Source organism: Melopsittacus undulatus, chromosome 14, assembly GCF_012275295.1.
Source record: "Melopsittacus undulatus isolate bMelUnd1 chromosome 14, bMelUnd1.mat.Z, whole genome shotgun sequence".
NCBI classification, from domain to species: domain Eukaryota; kingdom Metazoa; phylum Chordata; class Aves; order Psittaciformes; family Psittaculidae; genus Melopsittacus; species Melopsittacus undulatus.
In genome coordinates, this window is record NC_047540.1 from 6,029,058 (window position 1) to 6,048,503 (window position 19,446).

At 66.4% G+C, this 19,446-nt stretch overlaps 1 protein-coding gene across 1 annotated transcript; it reads right to left on the bottom strand.

The window, feature by feature from the left end:
- Nucleotides 1–455: 455 nt before the first annotated feature.
- Nucleotides 456–18,905, bottom strand: COL16A1 (collagen type XVI alpha 1 chain). Its single transcript, XM_034069200.1, has 70 exons — nucleotides 18,824–18,905; nucleotides 16,937–16,999; nucleotides 16,688–16,805; nucleotides 15,064–15,187; nucleotides 14,714–14,989; nucleotides 14,560–14,640; nucleotides 14,213–14,344; nucleotides 14,012–14,062; nucleotides 13,322–13,357; nucleotides 12,934–12,960; nucleotides 12,737–12,799; nucleotides 12,565–12,606; nucleotides 12,440–12,484; nucleotides 12,225–12,260; nucleotides 12,033–12,095; nucleotides 11,861–11,905; nucleotides 11,688–11,783; nucleotides 11,555–11,593; nucleotides 11,256–11,300; nucleotides 10,965–11,000; nucleotides 10,742–10,840; nucleotides 10,625–10,660; nucleotides 10,480–10,515; nucleotides 10,323–10,406; nucleotides 10,210–10,254; nucleotides 10,062–10,097; nucleotides 9,925–9,978; nucleotides 9,673–9,789; nucleotides 9,569–9,604; nucleotides 9,333–9,440; nucleotides 9,131–9,244; nucleotides 9,002–9,055; nucleotides 8,893–8,934; nucleotides 8,631–8,666; nucleotides 8,386–8,439; nucleotides 8,249–8,317; nucleotides 8,100–8,153; nucleotides 7,974–8,000; nucleotides 7,823–7,888; nucleotides 7,652–7,705; nucleotides 7,515–7,568; nucleotides 7,374–7,427; nucleotides 7,245–7,289; nucleotides 7,058–7,174; nucleotides 6,228–6,263; nucleotides 6,030–6,110; nucleotides 5,895–5,939; nucleotides 5,517–5,561; nucleotides 4,471–4,524; nucleotides 4,316–4,369; nucleotides 3,989–4,042; nucleotides 3,825–3,869; nucleotides 3,687–3,740; nucleotides 3,578–3,613; nucleotides 3,336–3,398; nucleotides 3,097–3,168; nucleotides 2,900–2,953; nucleotides 2,766–2,810; nucleotides 2,603–2,647; nucleotides 2,474–2,527; nucleotides 2,344–2,397; nucleotides 2,158–2,208; nucleotides 1,962–2,051; nucleotides 1,825–1,860; nucleotides 1,670–1,714; nucleotides 1,398–1,586; nucleotides 1,254–1,320; nucleotides 991–1,167; nucleotides 837–914; nucleotides 456–753 (listed from the first exon to the last, which is right to left on the bottom strand). Exons 1-70 carry the CDS (start codon nucleotides 18,897–18,899, stop codon nucleotides 551–553), a joined length of 4,812 nt encoding a protein of 1,603 aa, XP_033925091.1. The 5' UTR covers nucleotides 18,900–18,905; the 3' UTR covers nucleotides 456–550.
- Between the last annotated feature and the right edge of the window lie 541 nt (nucleotides 18,906–19,446).

Sequence of the window (19,446 nt, forward strand, 5' to 3'; positions counted from 1 at the left end):
CGGGGACGGGGCCCGGGATCAGCGCAGGGGCAGGGGCAGGATGAGCCTGGGAACCGGGGTAGGGCCAAGTCCGAGCTGGGATCTCCCCAGGAGCTGGTCTGGGATTGCCCCAGATCACGACTGGGAGCACTGGGTCAGTGCTGGGGCCTCCACATGAGCTTCTCTGGGATTGCTTCCGAGGCACGTCCAGATCCCCAGACCAGGGCTGGGATCCTTTGGGATCGGAGCCGGGATCTCCCCAGGATCTGTCCCCATCAGTCCGGTGGGCACCGTGGCCCCAGCGGGAGCGGCCTCGGTACCGAGGCTGTGGCTCAGGGCTGTGCGGAGCATCCCTCGGGCACAGGGATGGGGACCGGGAGGCGGCGGAGGCAGAGGCAGGAGGCGTCGGGGGCACCAGCACGGGTGTATTGACCGGGCGGGATCCACCCGCCCCCCCCGATCCCAGCGGAGCCGTCCAACACCCGCTCCCCCCCCCCCCGGGACAGGCACAGCCCCGGCACAGCGGGGGAAACGATATTCACAGCACGGGGGGACCGGGGCACAGGCACCCTCAGCCGAACGGGCCCTTGACGTTCTTGGGCTGGAAGAGGGGCTGCTCCATGGGCACGGCCCCCATGCACTCCGCAGGGCTGCAGTGCCCCGTCTTGCCCGGCTGCCCCGTGGCACCGGGGGGGCCGGGGATGCCGGGGATGCCCTGCTGCCCCACGGGGCCGGGGGGACCCATCTTCCCATAGCCTGGGGGCCCCTGCGGACCTGCAAGAGAGAAGAGGAGGTGGCAGGATGTGGGTGCAAGCCCCACCATGGGGCTGGTGGGGACCAGGGGGGAAGGGTCTCACCTGGGGGTCCCGGGGGGCCAATGTCCCCCATCAGCCCCACACCCTTCTCTCCTCTCTCTCCTTTGGCTCCTGGCTCACCTGGAGATGTGGATGGAGAAGGGTGAGAGCCGGCACAGGGGTGACAGCGACGGGGGCCGTGGGGAGCAGCACCTACCCCGCATGCCCGGCACCCCCTGCCGGCCCTCCCGGCCGATCTGCCCTGGCATCCCCGGGGAGCCGGGGGGGCCCGGCCGGCCGGGCAGCCCGTCCTTCCCTGGCGGACCGGGTCTACCGGGGGATGCTACCATCTCCACCGGGAAGTGCAGCCGGGATGTGTAATAGGCCATGCGCTCTGCGGGAAGAGGTGTCTGTGCTCAGCACCGGGGGGGATGAGGTGATGCTGGGGGGGGGCAGCCCCTGCACCCCCCACCCTGTTACCATCGAACATCTTGTTGAGCTCCTGCCGGATGAACCTCTTGATCTCATCGTAGTTCACCACATCTCCCTGGAGGACACATGTGAGGACACTGCCACTGGCTCCGCAGGGGACAAGGGTCCTGCCCCCCAGCAGCAGCTCCTTACCATCATCCCGGGGGGTCCCGGCAGCCCGGGGCTGCCCGCTGGGCCCGGTGAGCCCGGGGGTCCCCTCTCTCCTGCAGGTCCCCGTGGCCCCACGAGCCCCATGGAGCCGCTCTTCCCCGGTCCCCCTGGCATGCCGGCTCTGCCCTTCTCCCCAGGGTAGCCGCGCTCACCGGGGGATCCAGCATCACCCTGCGAACAGACATCAGCGCTGGCACCCCCTGCTCTGAGGGATGTGGGGTGCGGGGATGGGCACAGCCAGGCTCTGCCCTCACCTTCTGCCCAGCCGGTCCTGCGATGCCAGGTTTGCCTGGGGGACCCTGGGGACACACAGAGGAGCAGGGTGGCAGCGATGTCCCCACCACGGGCAGGCCAGAGGCTGCCATCACCCAGCCCCAGGTCCCCCCATGTGGGAGAGCCACACTCGTACCTCTTTCCCCATGGGTCCATCAGGTCCCTGCTCCCCCTGTGGAACCAAAGTGGGGCAGTGTGAGGCGGTGCTGCCCTGCAGGTGCCCCCGCACCGGAGCACAGGGCTCTGTGCCCATCCCGTGCCCACCGCACTCACTGGTGGCCCTGGGTGCCCAGGGGGTCCCGGCTGTCCTGGCATCCCGGGAAGGCCTCGCTCCCCTGCGGAGCCGCGCTCGCCCTTCAGCCCCTGCAGGGAGGCAGGAGGAGGGAGCCAGGAGCATCTGCAGGGATGTGGTCCCCAGAGGTGCTCCCATGGTGCCCACCCAGCCCCACATCCCACAGGCACCACTCACCACTCCAGCGAGGCCAGCGGGACCCGGCTGCCCTGGGGTGCCAGGGGGTCCCTGCAGGCAGAGGGAGGGGGGTCAGCTCAGGGGCATCAGGGCAACGTCCCCACTCCATGTGCCAGAGGGAGATCCCACCACGCTCCCCTCCATGGGCACCATCCCAGTGTGCCAGGGAGAGCAGGACCAACTTACAACGAGCCCCGGGGGTCCCTGCCGGCCTTGGGGTCCCATGGGTCCAGGCTCACCCTGAGGAAAGCAGGGGGATGAGGGGGATGAAGGCCCCATCCAGCTCAGGGCTCCCAGCATCCATCCCTGTGCTCACCTCTGCTCCCGGCCGGCCTGTGCTCCCCGGGGGACCAGGTTGGCCACAGTCACCCTGGAAAGGAAGGGACACCACAGGCAGTGTGATGTGGTCCCGGGGCTGTCACCACTGAGGGTCCCCATCACTCACCTTGGGTCCCGGCAGACCCGGGTGCCCTGTCTTCCCCTTGAAACCCTGGAGAGAGACAAGAGCTGAGGGGTCCCCGTCCTGCAGCACCAGGATGGGGGGATGCCCACCCCATGTGCCCACCCCCCAGCACCAGGGAGGGGTGACGGGGGCTGTTGTCACTCACCGGAGGACCCATCATCCCTGGTGGCCCAGGGGGGCCAGGGTCACCCTGGAGGGAACGAGACAGGGGTTGTGGGTGTCCTGGGGTTGAGGGGTGGCTGCCCCCCCCCAGCACCCCAATGGGTCCCACAGCCTCACCCGCTGCCCTGGTTTGCCATCCTTGCCATCCAGTCCTTCCAAGCCAGCAGGGCCCTGCAGGGAGGTGAGGGTGGCAGGGGGTGGTTTGCACTGAGGGGCTCTGAGGGACCCCCAGGCCATGGGAATGGGTCCAGCCTGCAGCACTCCTCAGCAGCACCATGATACCGGTGGTCCTGCCCCCATGGGGGGGGTCTTACCTGGATGCCCGGGGGTCCTGGGGGCCCAGGGGGTCCTGGCATCCCCGTGGGGCCACGAATGCCCTCACTGCCCTGCAAGAGCCACAGGAGGTCACAGGAACAGATGGGGATGGGCCCCAGAGCAGCGACCAACCTGGCCACCAGTCTGAGGGGTGAGGGTGCCCAAGGGTGCCCCATGCAGCCATGTCCCAGTGTCACTGCTCAGTGCCAGGGCATGGGGGCACTCACTCAGCTCTCACCTTCTCAGCTGCAGGTCCCGGTGGCCCTGCTGGCCCCACCTTCCCTGGGAAGCCAGGGGGACCCTAAGGAGAGGAGCAGCATTGGGTGAGGGGAGCTCAGCCCCACACAGCACTTCACCCCATGGGATGTGCCCGTGTTCCCTGGTTGGAACCCTCCATCCCATTGTGGCCCCACAGGGACACAGAGCCCGGGACACGCTCTATGCTGGAGCAGCTCCCGCAGCCCTTTGGGATGCACTCACCGGCGGTCCCGGGAAGCCAGGCTGGCCCTGGAAACCCTGCAGAGACACAAGGGCTGAGCAGGACCCCGAGGGCCGCATCCTGCCCCGCGGGGGCCCCGGGGGTGCTCACCTGCTCCCCCTTCTCACCAGCGCTGCCAGGGAGCCCACGCTCGCCCCTTGGCCCCTATGGAAAGAGGATGAGGAGGGTGAGGAGCATCTCACTGCATCCACAGTCCCCCCCATCGCTCCCACTGCCCCCAGTACCTACCGCTGGCCCTATGGGGCCGGGGAGACCATCCAAGCCGGGGGGTCCCTGGGAAGGGAAGGAACAGGTTGGATGGATGTGGCTGGAAGGACCTCAGCCCTGGTGCCCACAGCAAGGGGGGCGCTGGGAGAGCCCCCAGCCCCAGAGCAGGGCCCCAAGTGACTCACCAGCTCCCCTTTCTCTCCAGGGGGGCCCACATAGCCTCGCTCTCCTTTGATGCCCTATGGAAGGAAGGAGATGAAGGCTCCACGCAGGACAAGGGATGGGCTGAGACATGGGGCATGGGTTGAGGAAATATGGGCACAGATGTGGGATGCACAGGGAACAGATGGGGTGAACAGAGAGGAACTGGGAATGTGTGTGATGGGATGGATGGGACAGGGATGAGCCCTGCAGGGATATGATGGGGTCCTGGGGGGGGGCCCTCAGCAGGCACCAGGGGTTCAGGGGGACACAGGAGGGGGCAGGGGCTGCCTGGGCCCCGCAGTACTCACAGGGAGGCCGGGGGGCCCAGTCGCCCCCGGGTAGCCAGGCTGCCCTGGAGGTCCCTGCATGGGAGGATGATGCTGAGCCCCCTGCACTGCTCCTGCCCAGTGCCAGCTCCAGCGGGCACCAGTGTCCCCACATCCCCTCTGCCCACAGCACTCACCGGCTCCCCTTTGGCTCCAGCAAGCCCAGCAGGGCCACGCTCCCCCTGGAGACCCTTGGGAGGGAGAAGAGAGGAGCTGCAGGGGGGTCCTGCAGCCCCTGCCCCAGCTGCACCCACAGCACAGCTGGGGATGGGGACCCGGGCACGGCCCATGGGGTCTGTGACCTGCACCAGCCCCGGGCAGGACCCGCTGGGCATCACCTGCCCCGGGCTCAGCACCCATGGGTGGTGGGGGACACCCAGACATGGGCACTGCTGTGGGCAGGACCCAGGGGCAGCCCTGGAGCCATGGGCAGCTCAGCACATGGGGTGCCAGCTCCCAGCACCCGGCCACGCACCAGGACACACTTAGACCACAGCTCCAGCCTGGTTCCCAGGCACGGGTGACATGGGAGCACTGGATGGGTTAGTGGGGTGAGGTGGTGGTGGAGGCTGGACAGCACACGCTGGCACACCGCAGAGCAACGACCCACACAGACCCACACAGACCCACACAGACCCACACAGATGTGGTGTTACAGGGACATTCGTGGACGAGAGGACAGGAGCAGGACACAACTGTCACAAAGAGCCACCGGCACAGCCCCACTGCCACCTTGTGCTAGGAGGGAGCACAGGGGGAGCAGGAGGATGAGGATGGAGGTATGGAGGTGAGGACTGAGATGACATGGAGATGAAGATCAAGATGGAGGTGAGGATTGAGGTGGAGACCAAGATGAAGGTGGAGCTCAAGATGAAGATGGAGATGGTGGTGGAGGTTGGCTGCCAGCTGGTCCTGGCACCCTGACAGCAGCCTGGGGAATGCTGCTGTCCTCAGCACACGCAGGTCCCACGGTGATGAAGGGCCATAGCACAGGGCCCTGGGAAGATCATTCCCAGGTCTGCCGAGACCCCTGCATAGGGATGGAGATGAACATGGGAGGATGGAGATGGGTGGGAGGTGTGGGGCAGCCAGGCTGCGGCTGCGCCCGGGGCACAGGGACACGGGACACAGCCAAACCAAGCGGCAGCAAGAGGCACAGAGCGGAGCCGTGCTGGGTCCTTACGGGCAGTCCGGGTGCGCCAGGCGTTCCAGGAAAACCTGGAGGGCCCTGAGGGGAGAAACAGGGAGGTCACAGCCTGGCAGGGGCACCCAGAGCCTGGGCGGTCCACGGATGGCTGGGCACGGACGGGCTTGGCCTCAGCCTCCCACCAAGCCGAGCTCTGCTCTGTCTCCAGGCTGGCAGCACTTCCACCTCCATCTCCAGCCTCACTTGGGATAGCCATGCTGTGCTGCACCTCCTGGCCATGACCCTGCTCATCACCACGGCCTCGGAGCAGGGCAGCAGAACCCCCCTTGTGAGCTGCAGTGGGGGGCTCCAAGTGCCTCAGGACCATACCATGATGCAGACACAGCCCCCCCACCTCTGGCAGGGTTTACTCACAATGGGTCCGGGTGGCCCTGGGGGTCCCCTCATTCCTGGTGAGCCCTGGGGGGAGACGGGTGCATTGGATGTGATCCCAGTGGGGACAGGGCACACAGGGGCCGGATGCCGGTCCGGGGGGGGGTGGGCACACACCTGCTCTCCCCTCTCACCAGGGATCCCCGGAGCTCCAGGCAGTCCGGGCTCCCCCGCGCAGTGCGGGTCGGGGCTGTCACCCTGCGGGCAGCGGGGACGGGTCAGGACCGGTGCCCCCGGAGCCCGTCCCGCAGCGGCAGCGGGGCCGCAGCTCCGCGCACGGCCGGCAGGGGGCGCAGCGCAGCCGGGAGCACTCACCCGAGCCTGCTCCGCCCTCGGGAGCTGCGCGAAGCACTGCAAGAGACGGCACTGGGGGAGGCAAGGGGCAGAGCCCAGAGCCCGCATCCCACATCCCACATCCCGTATCCCACATCCCGCATCCCGCATCCGACGTCCTACATCCCACATCCCGCATCCCACATCCCACATCCCGCATCCCGCACCCTCTGGGGCACAGAACCCGTATCCCGCATCCCGCACCCTCTGGGGCCCATCGCCCTCCCCGGTGGCAGGAGCTGTGCATGGGAGCAGGACTGGTGTGCCCAGAGCGTGCCCAGCGCATGCCAAGCTGCTTTGCAGCGCTGCAGTGTGAGCGGGGGCAGCATCCCTGGCCCTCATCCCAGCAGGCCGAGGGGCTGTGGGCACCGGGATCCCTACGGTGTGGGCACCGGGATCCCTGCGGTGTGGGCACCGGGATCCCTGCGGTGTGGGCACCGGGATCCCTGCGGTGTGGGCACCGGGATCCCTGCGGTGTGAGCACCGGGATCCCTGCAGTGTGGGCACCGGGATCCCTGCGGTGTGGGCACTGGGATCCCTGCAGTGTGGGCACCGGGATCCCTGCAGTGTGGGCACTGGGATCCCTGCGGTGTGGGCACCGGGATCCCTGCAGTGTGGGCACTGGGATCCCTGTGGTGTGGGCACCGGGACCCCTGCGGTGTGGGCACCGGGACCCCTGCGGTGTGGGCACCGAATCCCTGCAGTGTGGGCACTGGGATCCCTGCAGTGTGGGCACCGGATCCCTGCAGTGTGGGCACCGGGATCCCTGCGGTGTGGGTACCAGGATCCCTGTGCTCTGCATCAACACTCACCTGGGCGCAGGTCTCGCTGCCAGGGGCACCTGGCATCCCTCCGGGGCCCTGCTCGCCCTTGGCACCTCCGGGTGCTTCGAAGGCTGCCTGCAGCTGAGCGCAGTCCCCGCACAGCGTCTGGGGGGGAACGTGGGGGGTCAGGGGCACCCTGAGGTGGTGGGGACCCCGGGGCACGACTCACTCTCACCTTCAGCACCTCAATGTTCCTCTCTGCCATGATGGCCAATGGGCCCTGGAAGAGATGCAGGAGGGATGGGGCTGGTCCCTGTGCCACAGGAGCAGGATGGACGGATGCAGGGGCACAGCTGGTACCTACCAGGTCTCCGGCTGGCCCAGGCAGTCCTGGCAAACCGTTGTGTCCTGGCATTCCCTAAAGCCAAGGAGGGAGCTTCACTGTTCAACCCTTGTGCTAGAGGCTGGGCAGGATCAGTCCCTGTTCCCATCTCCCAGTGCTCACCTGGCGGCCTGGGGCACCGGGGGGGCCGGGGGGACCGGGAGCTCCGGGGGGACCCTGCAACACCCCAAGACACAGAGAGAGGTGGGGAGGAGGTGGTGGGGATGGGGGGAGCTCAGCACAGTGGGGGCTGCACCCACCTGTGGGCCCGGCTGTGGCTGCCAGGTCATCCCGGTCCATAGGCCTGGGGCTCCCTGGGGCAGAGGGAAAAGGAAGAGGGGTCATGGGGGTGAAGCAGAGCTGGGGGTGCCCATGGGTGCTGGGGGTGCCCATGGGTGCTGGGGGTGCCCATGGGTGCTCGAGGTGCTTACCGGCATCCCAGCATAGCTGGGGTCCTGACGTGGGCTGGGGGGGCAGGAGCATTCCCCAGCGTCTCCCTGCAGAGGGGAGGTGAGGGCAGGGAAGGTGATGGGGAGGCACAGGGTGATGTGGGGGTACAGCCTGACCCCAACCCCAACTCACCTTCTCGCCCTGGGCACCCTTCTCCCCCTGCGAGGAGGAAAGCCACAGATGAGCATTCACAGGTGGCCCTTGGACCCCCCCGCTCCCCCCTCCATGGCTCAGCACTCTGCTGTGCCCAGCACGTACCGGCAGCCCACTGGACCCGGGTGCCCCAGGGAGCCCTGGCTGCCCTTCGGGGCCCTGTGAGGAAGAGGAGGGTGAGGAAGCTCCGGGTTCAGGCCCTGGTGTGGTGGTTTACAGTGAGGGATGTGCAGCGATGCCCACCCAGGACTTACCGGTGGCCCTGGGATACTGGTCCCTGGTGGTCCTGGGGGTCCCGCAGCACCTTTGGGCCCTGGAGATCCCTGCAGAGGAAGGACAGCAGGAGCTGGGGGGCAGTGCAGAGGGAGGGGGCCGGGGGATGCTCCATTACCTTGGCACCTTTCTCTGCAGGCAGCCCTGGGGGTCCCTGTGGTCCGGGGGGGCCCTGGGGACAGGAGAGAGTTATGTGCCCCCAGCTGCCCCAGCCAGCCCATGGAGCCGTGGAATGGGTTGGATGGAAGGGACCTTAAAGCTCCTCCAGCTCCAACCCCTTCCACTGGAGCAGCTGCTCCAAGCCCCTGTGTCCAACCTGGCCTTGAGCACTGCCAGGGATGGGGCAGCCACAACTCTACTTACAGGTGTCCCGGGTGGTCCAGTGCTCCCGGGCTCCCCCTGCCAAAACCAGAGAGTACGAGAGCCAGCAAAGCCACATGGCACATGGCACAGCACAGCACAGCACAGCACAGTACAGCACAGCACAGTACAGCACAGTACAGCACAGCACAGCACAGCACAGCACAGCACAGCACAGCATGGCACAATACAGCATGGGAAAGCATGGCACAGCACAGCATGGTGCATGGCACATGGCACAGCACAACACAGCACAGGCACATACCTGTGGTCCCGGCTGGCCGATGCCCCTTGGTCCTGGCTCACCCTATGGAGACAGAGGGGCAGTGAGCAGCCCCTGACCCCCCATGCTCGGCCCCCATGGCCCCACTCACCTGCAGCCCCTTCAGGCCCATGGGGCCCTGGACCCCCGGCAGTCCCGGCTTCCCCTACAACACACCAGTGTCACCACAGGGCACTGTGCCACCTCCGGGCACCCCCAGCCATGGGGACGGGGCACTCACGGCTCTGCCAGGCTGGCCAATGCCCGGGGGGCCCTGGTCCCCTTTGGGCCCCGGTTTTCCAGGGATGCCGACCACATCCCCCTGTGGAGCAGGACCAGGCTCACAAGCATCTCCCTGCAGAGGACAGAGCACAGGAGGGCAGGATGGGATGGATGACACCCAGCAGTGGGATGCAGGCTCCACACAGGAGCAGGGCTCTCACCTTCTCGCCTTTGGGACCAGCTGGACCCATGACACCAGGCTCACCCGCCAGCCCCGGGACACCAGCCATGCCCGGGGTGCCCGGGTCCCCGGGGCTGCCTGCATCCCCCTGCCAGAGAGAAGGGACAGGGCTGGCACAGGGCAACGGGCACAGCGGCCCCAGCCCCACAGCTGGGGGGTCACAGCCCCCTCTGCCCCCACCAGCCCCACAGGAAGCCTGTCCCCAACCCCACTCACCTTCTGCCCCTTCTGCCCAGCATCCCCCGGCCTGCCCTGGGGAAAGGAGCAATGGTTCAGGCTGGAGCACCCCCCAATGGGCACCCGTCAGGGGGGGCACTCACCGCTCTGCCGGGGGGGCCACCCTGGCCCCTCTCCCCTGGTGGTCCCGGCACTGCCAGCACTGTGGCTGCCCCTTCGAGGGCCTGTGGCACAGGAGGGCACTGTCCGCACGGCTCCCCCTGCACAGGTTGGTTGGAGCTTGGCCTTGGGGGGCAGCTCAGGGCCCCCCACTGCTGCCCCCGGCTCAGGGCTGTGCTATGAGCTGCACAGGTCTCAGCTGGGGGGTTCAATGGGGTCCCCGTCTCAGCACTCACCTTCTCTCCTTTGAGCCCCCGCACACCCGGATCACCCTTGTCTCCTGGGATACCCTGCATGGAGAACCCCCAAGTGGAGCTGACCCTACAGCCCCAGCACCCGGCTCCTGCACCCCTGGGGCCCAGCACCCACTCACCGGTGTGCCTGTGGGTCCCTGCTGGCCGCCGTCCCCCTGGAAGGCAGCAGGGCCATGGTCAGACCCTGAGGAACCCCAACTGCCCCATCCCCATGGGGTGACACAGCCACTCCTGCTCCCTTGGGGGGTGGGTTTGGGGGTCACTCACCTTCTCACCCTTGATGCCAGCCAGCCTGGGGAGCCCCTCTTCACCCTGTCCGACACCCGTGGGGTTACACACCGGCCCCAGTGTGCCCCTCGGGCTCAGCCCCATGTACTCACCACTGGGTCACCCCACAGCCCCTCACTGGGTGCCCGCAGCAGCGCAGCAAGGACACGTTCATCGCAGGCCAGGCAGGAGTCCCCCTGGAGGGCAGGGAGCGCACACAGCTCAGGCTGTGTCCGGGTGGGCAGGAGGGATGCAGGGATGGACACTGACCTTGTCCCCTTTCATCCCTTGGATGCCGGGATCTCCCTGGGAAGGGAACACAGGAGCTGGTGCTGGTGCTGCCAGCAGGGCTGGATGGGGCTCAGCATCCCCTGCTCCGGCTGGATGAGCCCCCCCTCGGCCACACATCACCTACCCTGTCCCCTTTGGGTCCTGCAGGTCCGGGTCTGTCCTGGGGGGGGGAAGTGAAGGGGGAGCATGAGGGATGCTGAGGGAGCCCAGCTCTGCCCCACAGCCCCAGGCTCACACTCACCGAGATGCCGTCGGTGCTGGGTGCTCCGGGCGCTCCCCTGGGTCCCGGTTCCCCGGTCCCCCCCTCGGGCAGTGTGGGACAAACCTGGCAGGGCTCCCCCTGCCGTGGGGTCAGTGAGGTACAGCCCGGGGGGGCCTGAGCAGCCCCACACTGGGCTCTATGGGGGTCTGTGCCCACAGGGTCTGCCCGTGCCCGTCCCTGTGCCCCCGGCTGCTGCACCCACCTTGTCTCCTTTCGGCCCCAGGATGCCAGGAGGACCCTGTGGGATGAAGCCAGGGAATGAGGCTGCTTTGGGACCCCCAGGCCAAGGTTTGCCCTGGCAATGCCATCGGCACCCCCAGTCCCTGCCACCGGCACAGGATGATCCCAGCTCCAGAGGAGGCCACCGGCTCTCCCAAGCCCCACTCCATGCTTGGGCTCGGATCCCATCACTGCTCCGGCCAAGCAGCCCCGACCCCAAGCCAAGAAACCCGTCCCTGACCCCAGACCTTGGCTCCAGGCTCATCATACTCACGGGCATCCCAGGAGATCCTCTGGGTCCAGGAGCTCCCGAGCTGCCCTGGAGCCAGAGATGGGAGAGCCTGAGCTCAGCACGGGCAGAGCCGCAGCCCTGGCACCCCCAGCCCTGAGCTTCCCTTCACCCCTGGGGGTGTCCCCCAGACAGGATTTGGGCCACCCAGCTGGGGCTCGCCAGGTCGGCAGCACCAGGAGCCAGCACTGGCTCAGCCGCCTGGATGCGGCTCCAGCCGGGAATCCTCGGCACAGCCCATGGCTATGCCAAGGGCAGCCAGCACCTCCTTGCCCCCAACTCACCTTTTCTCCCTGTGGACCTGGGGGGCCGCCAGGGTCTCCCTGCAATGCATTGAGGAAGGTGTTAGCCTTGGTGCCCCCAGCAGAGCCAGTGCAGCGCCGGGAATGCCGCAGCCGCAGGGCACAGGCTCCTTACCGGCTTCCCTGGAAAGCCGATCCCAGGAGATCCCGGCTTCCCCGGGGGTCCCGGCTCCCCGGCCAGCCCCTCGGGTCCCACCAGCCCAGGGTCACCCTGGAAGGCAAAGGGGGTGTCAGTGCTGGGGGTGCCCCCAGGTGCCCTGGCTCCCACCCCCAAGCCCCAGCTCTTACCTTCTGCCCCTTGGGTCCCACCACACAGATCTCTCCGGGCCGGCCCTGCCAGGGGGGAGCAGGATGTGAGCGCCCCACACATGCAGCGCTATGGGGAGGGGGGTCCAGCAGCGGGACCCACTGCCCGGGGGGAGCCGCAGGGGATGCTCAGGTACCCCCCAGCACTACTCACATCACGCCCCGGGCGCCCTGGCTTGCCCTGGAGTCCCCCATCGCCCTTGTCACCCTTCTGGCCCTGCAGGGCACAGAGATGTCACCAGTGCCGCTTGTCCCGACAGGTCCTGGAGCCTCCAGCACCATCACAGGACCCATGGAGCTGCTGCCCCTGCTGCAGTGCTGGGGCCTGCAGTGGTGCTGGACTCACCTTCTGCCCATCACTGCCGGCTGCTCCCGGTGCTCCCTGCAAGGAAAAGGGGGTGCCCATGGAGGGGCTGATGTGGGGCTGCCCTCCTGCTCCTTTCACCCCACCAGCACCTCCTGAGCTGTCCCCTCTGGGCACCCACACATTCCAACCCGGGTACACAGGAGACATGGGGGGATGAACCCCATGCTCAGCCCCATCCATAGACCATCACTCACCGGCTCTCCACGCTGCCCCTTCTCGCCCTGCGGCCCCTCTGCGCACTGGGGAGGATGAGGAGGAAGGAGTGGGGTGAGGGTGAGCAGCACCCCGGGGGGTGCACAGAGGGTTGGGGGGGTCTCACCTGCATGGGGCCGCCGGGGTGGGTGCGCACGCAGTCAAGGCCCTAAGGGGAGAGCAGCTCAGGGCTCTGCCTGCACCCACCATGGCCAGGGATGGGGGGGCCATAGGGGCGGGAGCAGTGGGACCCCCTTGTGCTGCCCCACAGCAGAGGGGTCCCTGCCTGGGACACTCACACGTTCGCCTTTCTCCCCCTTGCTGCCGGTGGTGCCAGGCAGACCTCGCTCACCCTTCCCACCCTGCAAGAGGGGAGATGTGGGCATGAGACAGGGCAGGGATGCCCCCATGTCCACAGCTCATGGGCAGGGATGCTCCAGGCACAGCTCCTGCTGGAGCCGGGCTCTGTGTGTGGGGGGGGGGGGAACAAACCTACCTTTGGACCTGCGGGGCCAAGCGTGACCTAGGGAGGAAGGAGGAAGGTGCCCTGAGCCCATCTGTAGAGCATCAGGGAGAGCCTCATCCCTGCCATGGTCACCACCCTCCAACACCCTGTCCCCAGGTGCCACCCCAGGACCCCATGGGGCATGTGGGGTCTCAAACCCCCAAACATTCCCACACCTCCAGCCAGAGGCTGCCTCGGGAATGGAGCCACATCTGGAAGGGATCAGAGACTTTCCCATCCCTGCAGCCAGATATTGATGGGCTCCAGGCCAGGAGGAGCTGGGGGGCTCACACCCCCAGACAGCACCACAGTGGCAGTCCCCAGGTCGGGGTCCCCATCTCCTGCCAGCAGGACCAGTGCTGCCCAGTGGCACACTCACGTTTGCCGAGGCCGCCTGTGACGAGCAGGGTGGGCACTGGAAGAGACAGGGATGGTGGTGGCTTGTGCCAGCTCCATGCGCTGCCCACAGCACCCAAACCCCTACAGCACCCAAACCCCTACAGCACCCACAGCCCTACAGCACCCACAGCCCTACAGCACCCACAGCCCTGCAGCACCCACAGCCAGGACCAGCCCCACAGCCTCACCCCTCATTGGGTGTCCCCTGGTGCTGGGGGTCCCTGTCACCCAGCAGTGACATGGAGAAGGTGACAGGAGGAAAACCAGACAGGTCCATGGACCTCACAGCCCCCAGTCCAGCTGCTGGACCTGCCCTACAGCCTGGGAATCCCTGGCAGGGTCCCACATGGGGCTGCAGCCTCAGCGGGAGGACATGCAGGGATGGGACATGGGTGCACTGGGGACACATCCCGGCTCTGGCAGAGCTCCGGAGACACTGGGGGGAACAAAGAGGCCCTTGGCTGAGGCTGGGATGGCTCCAGCAGCAGCAGCAGTGATGGGGCCTCAGTTCCTGCTCGGGGGAGCAGAGCAGCAGCTCCTGCAGCTCCAGCAGCAGCAAGGGCCCTAATGCAGCAGGGACAGACCCAGCCCAGGGCACAGGCTCCTGGCACCAGCATCAGCAGCAGGAGGGGAGCAGAGCCAGCACCAGGGGCTCTGCCACCTCCCTCACCTCTCTGTGATCTCCCTTTGGGCCAGTCCTTCCTGAGGTCCTCAGTGGCTCCTGCAGGGACAGAAGAGCACCATGGGTGCTGCCTGCCTGTGCACCCTGTGTTATCCTGCGTGTGGCACCCACGGGTGAGGCCTGGCTCGGGCTGAGCCCCATAGGGCAGAGCAGGAGCATCCCGAGCCAGGCAGGGATGCAGGAGCTCACCATGCCCAGCGGCTCCTGCAGGCAGAAGCAGTGGGGGTACAGGCGGCCCTGGGGCTGCGGTGACAGCTCCAGCAGGTTGCTGCTCTGCAGCAGCTCCGCTTGCCGACGGGTCTTGGGTGCTTCGGGGAGGCACTGCTGGGAGAAAGGGGGTGCTGGGGAAGAGCTGGGAGCACCCATGCACCTCGGGAGCGGGATGCATCCAGCACCATGCCCCACATGCCCATGGGGGCAGGCAGCACCCACGAGCACCGGGCACAGGTGAGCTCTGCCCTGACCGTGCCTCAGTTTCCCCATTGGGAAGAGCTCTGTTAGGGATGGCAGGGGTGGGCTGGGCGGATGGTGCTCACCCCACTGGCCGAGATCTCACAGCATCCCTCCTGCTTGGCCAGCTCCGCATCGCAGTAGATCTGAGCTTGCTGGAGGTCAAACTGCAGCAGGACAGGGTGAGAGGTGAGGGGCAGGTGGGGGGGGTCCTGCAGCCCCCCGGCCCCCGGCACTCACCCGTATGGGGGTTCCACGCATGGCATCCAGCCCCAGCAGGGCATTGCCCTCCGGTGCCAGCGCCCGACGTGCTGATAGCGGCTTGGAGGAGATGGAGGCACAGTCGAGGTGCACAGAGACGGCACGGTTCTGCACGGCCACCACCACCTTGTGCCATGAGCCATCGAAGAGGGAGGCCACAGACTTCCCGGAGAACACGGCACTGACGAACGTGGATCCCGGAGCCCTGGCTTGGAATTCCAGGCTCTTCTCGGGGCCATGCACGGCCAGGGAGAGCTGTGCAGAGCAGGGGCAGGGGGGTCAGGGCTGGCTCCTGGCCACTGGCACATCCCTTGGCCCCGCGGCTGTACCTGGGGGTAGCCCTGCCGGTCAGTGATCTGGAAGAGGTACCAGTGCTCCCCGGTGCTGTTCTTCTTCAGCAGCAAGGTGAGGACGAGGGTGAAGGTGTGAGGCAGCCCTCGGGGGAACAGCTTCCTGCAGGAACCAGTGTCAGGGGTGGCCAGACCCTGCCCCGGGCTCCAGCGCTGGTGGTGGCACCGGCACCAACACCCCAAGCCCTGCAGCACCCACCACCATCACCCCAAACCCTGCAGCACCCACCACCATCACCCCAACCCCTGCAGCACCCACCACCATCACCCCAAAGCCACTGCCTCCACCTCACAGCCCCTCCTGGGATCCTATCACCACAGTGTCTGGTTTTGTCCCTGACCCCCAAGGCTCCATGGGATGGATGATCACATGCAGGGAGCATGGGAACCATTCCCAATGGGATGTGCCCAACTCGCCCGCAGCCAGCTCAGCCCTGGACATACTTGCTCCAGGCTCTGCTCTGCTCCCACCTCGGCTCCACACCAGTGGTTTTCCAAACCACCACTCTGGAGCTGGACCAAGGTGTGGGGAGCAGCCCAGAGCCACCAGTCCCCTCTGCTCTCCATGGGGCACCAAGGAGCAGGGCTGGGGTAGGCACCAAGGAGCACCCATGGGTGTCCCTCTGGAGCCTGTGACCTGGTTGCTGGGACCACCTCCATGCTGAGCATGCCCCAGGGCTGGCTCTAGGCTGCTGCAGGCACCCAGCCAAGAGCAACACCAGTCTGGAGCATCCACCATCCCAAAGCCATCTAAGGACTTGGCTGCCCAGGCCAGGAGCCAAGGCTGGGACTCCATCACCCTCGGGAGAGCCCCATGCCAGGCACAGCTTCATGCCAGCCCTAGGGCGATGTGGGGACAGGCAGGAGGAGACAAACCACAGCAGGGTCCTGCAGGAACAGCTCCTGAGGCCGTGGACCTGCTCCCACCTCACCACACTGCAGCATCCGCACCAGCCCAGCAGCGAACGCAGCCTTGGGCACGGCTGGGAGCGTGTCTATGAGTGCCTCTGGTGGCAGCCCCACAGCCCTGGCAGAGCCTGCTCAGAGCTCAACAGCAGTTTGAGCCTGTCTGGACCCTGCCAAGCGCCTGCCAAGCTGAGGAGAGCAGCCACAGAGCAGCCACAGAGCAGCCACAGAGCAGCCACGGAGCAGCCACGGAGCAGCCATGGAGCAGCCATGGAGCAGCCATGAGCAGCCATGGAGCAGCCATGGAGCAGCCACGGAGCAGCCACGGAGCAGCCACGGAGCAGCCATGGAGCAGCCATGGAGCAGCCATGGAGCAGCCATGAGCAGCCATGGAGCAGCCATGGAGCAGCCACGGAGCAGCCAGAGCAGCCACGGAGCAGCCATGGAGCAGCCATGGAGCTGCAGTTGCACAAGGGCTGGCTGCAGCCCAGCCCCACTGCTGCAGCCCATCAGTTATTCTCCAGCAGAAAGGTTGCTTGGGCACCTCCACGTCCCCCCAGTGCCATGGAGCTGCCTGGCATCTGCAGCGTGAGCTAAAGGCAAAGCCAAAGAGGTTCTCCCGTCCCCAAAACACAGGGACAGTGCCCAGGGATGCTCTGACCACCGCAGTCCCCTGCCTTGTGCCGCCCGCACTCACTGTGTTGGCTGCACCAGCGGCACAGCACCCAGGCGCAGCACCACTGACCCCCGTGCCTGCCGGACCTTCTTGATGGAGGAGATCTTGAGCAGGTCGAACCTTTTAATCAGGTTAAAACCTACAGGACAAGAGCGCAGGAGGTGAGAGCTGGGCCTGGTTGATGGTCTCCACATAGGGCACAGAGCCCATCCCCATGGAGTCGGGGCTGGCAGGGACCCCATCTGCAGAGCAAGAGGGGCTTTTTCTTACCCGTCACATTCTCATACTTGTCCCCGACCAGATCCTCATCCCAGAGCTGTGGGCACAGCTCCCCTGCAAGGCAAATCCACACATCACTGCAGTGCTCTACAAACAGGGGTCTGGGGGCTGCCAGGATCTTGCCCCAGCCCAAGGAGGCCCCTGGCAGCTGTGGGGCAGCACAGCTCCAACAAACACCACAGCCCCTTGCAGCCAGCCCAGCAGGAGCAGGGACAGGGCTGGAAGGGGTGGGCAGTGAGCACAGGGATTGAAGGGATGGGCAGTGAGCACAGGGCTGGAAGGGGTGGGCAGTGAGCACAGGGATGGAAGGGGTGGGCAGTGAGCACAGGGATGGAAGGGGTGGGCAGTGAGCACAGGGCTCCCCCACAGCAAGTTTCCCAGGTGAAGCAAATGCTTCTCCCAGTCACTGCGTGTTTGGGACCAAAAGAACCCTGAGCCTGGAATCAACATCAGGAGACTCAGATGGTGCCATGGACACCCAAGGCAGGGAAGTGGCACCCAGAGCTGGGCTCCGTGTGCCGTCCTGGTGACATCCTGCTGGCCCTAGGGACAGGGTGAGGGCTCTGAGCCGCAGGGAACCATGACGGTCCCGATGATGTATTTCTGCTTTAGCAGCATCCATCCACCTCCGCTGGTTGCTGCCAGATGTTGGGAGGTGTGAGACAGAGAAGGGAACAAACGGGTACTGACAAAGGAATTTGTTTTTGTGTCCGTGCTCAGCAGCCCTGGAGCAGGTTTGGCCCCAATGATGGATTCGCCCATCCCTTCCCAGCCCTCAGCCGTTCCTAAGGGGCAGCTCTGGCCCCAACAGCCCCACGGTCACCTCCACCTCTGCCCAAGGCATCTCCCCACTGACCCCCGGCTCACATAGGGCCAGCAGCAGTGCAGGGAGGTGCCCATTGCCCCCCGGACCCTGACACGGTGGTGGCTCCGGACCAGCCCCACAGCACACATCCTGTGGTGTCCGGGGTGAGCCCCCTCCTGCCGGGGATGAGCTCATCCACAGCGGGGCAGGGGTGGAAGGAGAACATAAATCACCCAGAGTGACCGCTGGGAAGCCTCTCCCTGCCCCAGCGCTGCCCCTTCCCTAAGGAAGGGCCGGGAGTCAGGAGAACACACTGGGACCTGGTGCTGGCCGTGGGGTCCCTCGCATGGGCAAAGGCCCCCGGAGGAGCCACTGCTCCACCCCACAGTGACTGATGCAACCACCGCTTTGCTCCTCCCCATCATCCGCCTGGAGCTCCCCCAGAGCCGCAGCCAGCCCCACACTGGGACACACACACCATGACCCCCATAGGCTCAGTCATTGACCAGCTGTCCCCAGCTGCATGTGGACAGCACTGAACCCTCCACCTCTGGCATGGACACAGCCAAACCTCTTCCCACCTTGCAGCCAGAAGCCAGATCCCCCTCTGGAGCCCTGTGCATCTTCACTGCTGCCCAGTGGTCCTGGCTCACCTACAGAGCAGCCCCGGACGGCGCTGCCTTTGCTGCCAGCTGGCACCAGGCACTCAGTGGCCGGAGTGTGGCCAAACCCCTTCTTCCCTCCATGCGCCCGCAGCATTTCCAGTGCTCTGCTGCGTCAGGGGGATGGAGGCTGTCCCCAGGCTGGGTTCCCATGTCAGGGCTCTCCCTGGCCTCTTGCCTGCATGGGATGCTGAGCAAAGCCCCACAGCCTGGTAGTGGCACACAGCAGGGAGCTGATATCCACAGCTACCACCCCGGCCACCAGCTTGCCCTTGTGTGCAGTCCTGGCATGGCTCATGGTGACCCCTGGGCACTGCTGCCCTTTGATCCCTCCTTCTCCTCAGGCATAGGCAAGGAGCAGGGTGGGATGCTGCCATGAGGACCCCAAGCCCTGGTTCCCAGTGCTCTTACCTTCTGCTGGTGGCAGCTCCTTCCCCTCACAGGCACTGATGAGCCCCACGAGCATGAGGGCCCAGAGACCCTTCATGGTGCCCAGGGCAGTGGTTCAGTGCAATGTGGCTGCCTGCAAGGGAGAGATGTGGCAGCACATGGTGGGCACCAACCACCAGCAAAGCCACCAGCATGGAGAAGTTGCTGATCATGGTTCGGGCAGGTTCTGGGGGCTCAGTGTGGCCCCATCCACTGCTGGATCCCCCATCTGCTCCACACGCAGCCCAAGCACACAGGGCAAACCCCAACATCCCAGTCAGGATTCACGGGCTCGGTCCAACCCCAACCTCTGGATTTACTCCAAACATCTGGAAACACAGAGGCTGAGGTGCCCCAGAGCAGAACTGCTGCCTCCTACACGGGCACCCCCGGGAATGGTCTTGCTCCCTCCCATTTTATCTCCTGCTGCCATGTGGATCCCCGCTTGGCCCAGGCCCTGCAAGTCACACCGACCTGGCTCCCTCCTGCCTGCTTCCTGCCACGAGGCAAGGCCGGGCTGCAGGAGCCGGCGCTGGGACACACCGGACACGCTCAGCACCACTCAAGGCAGGAGCAAGACCTGCATCCCTGCCACTCCATCCCAG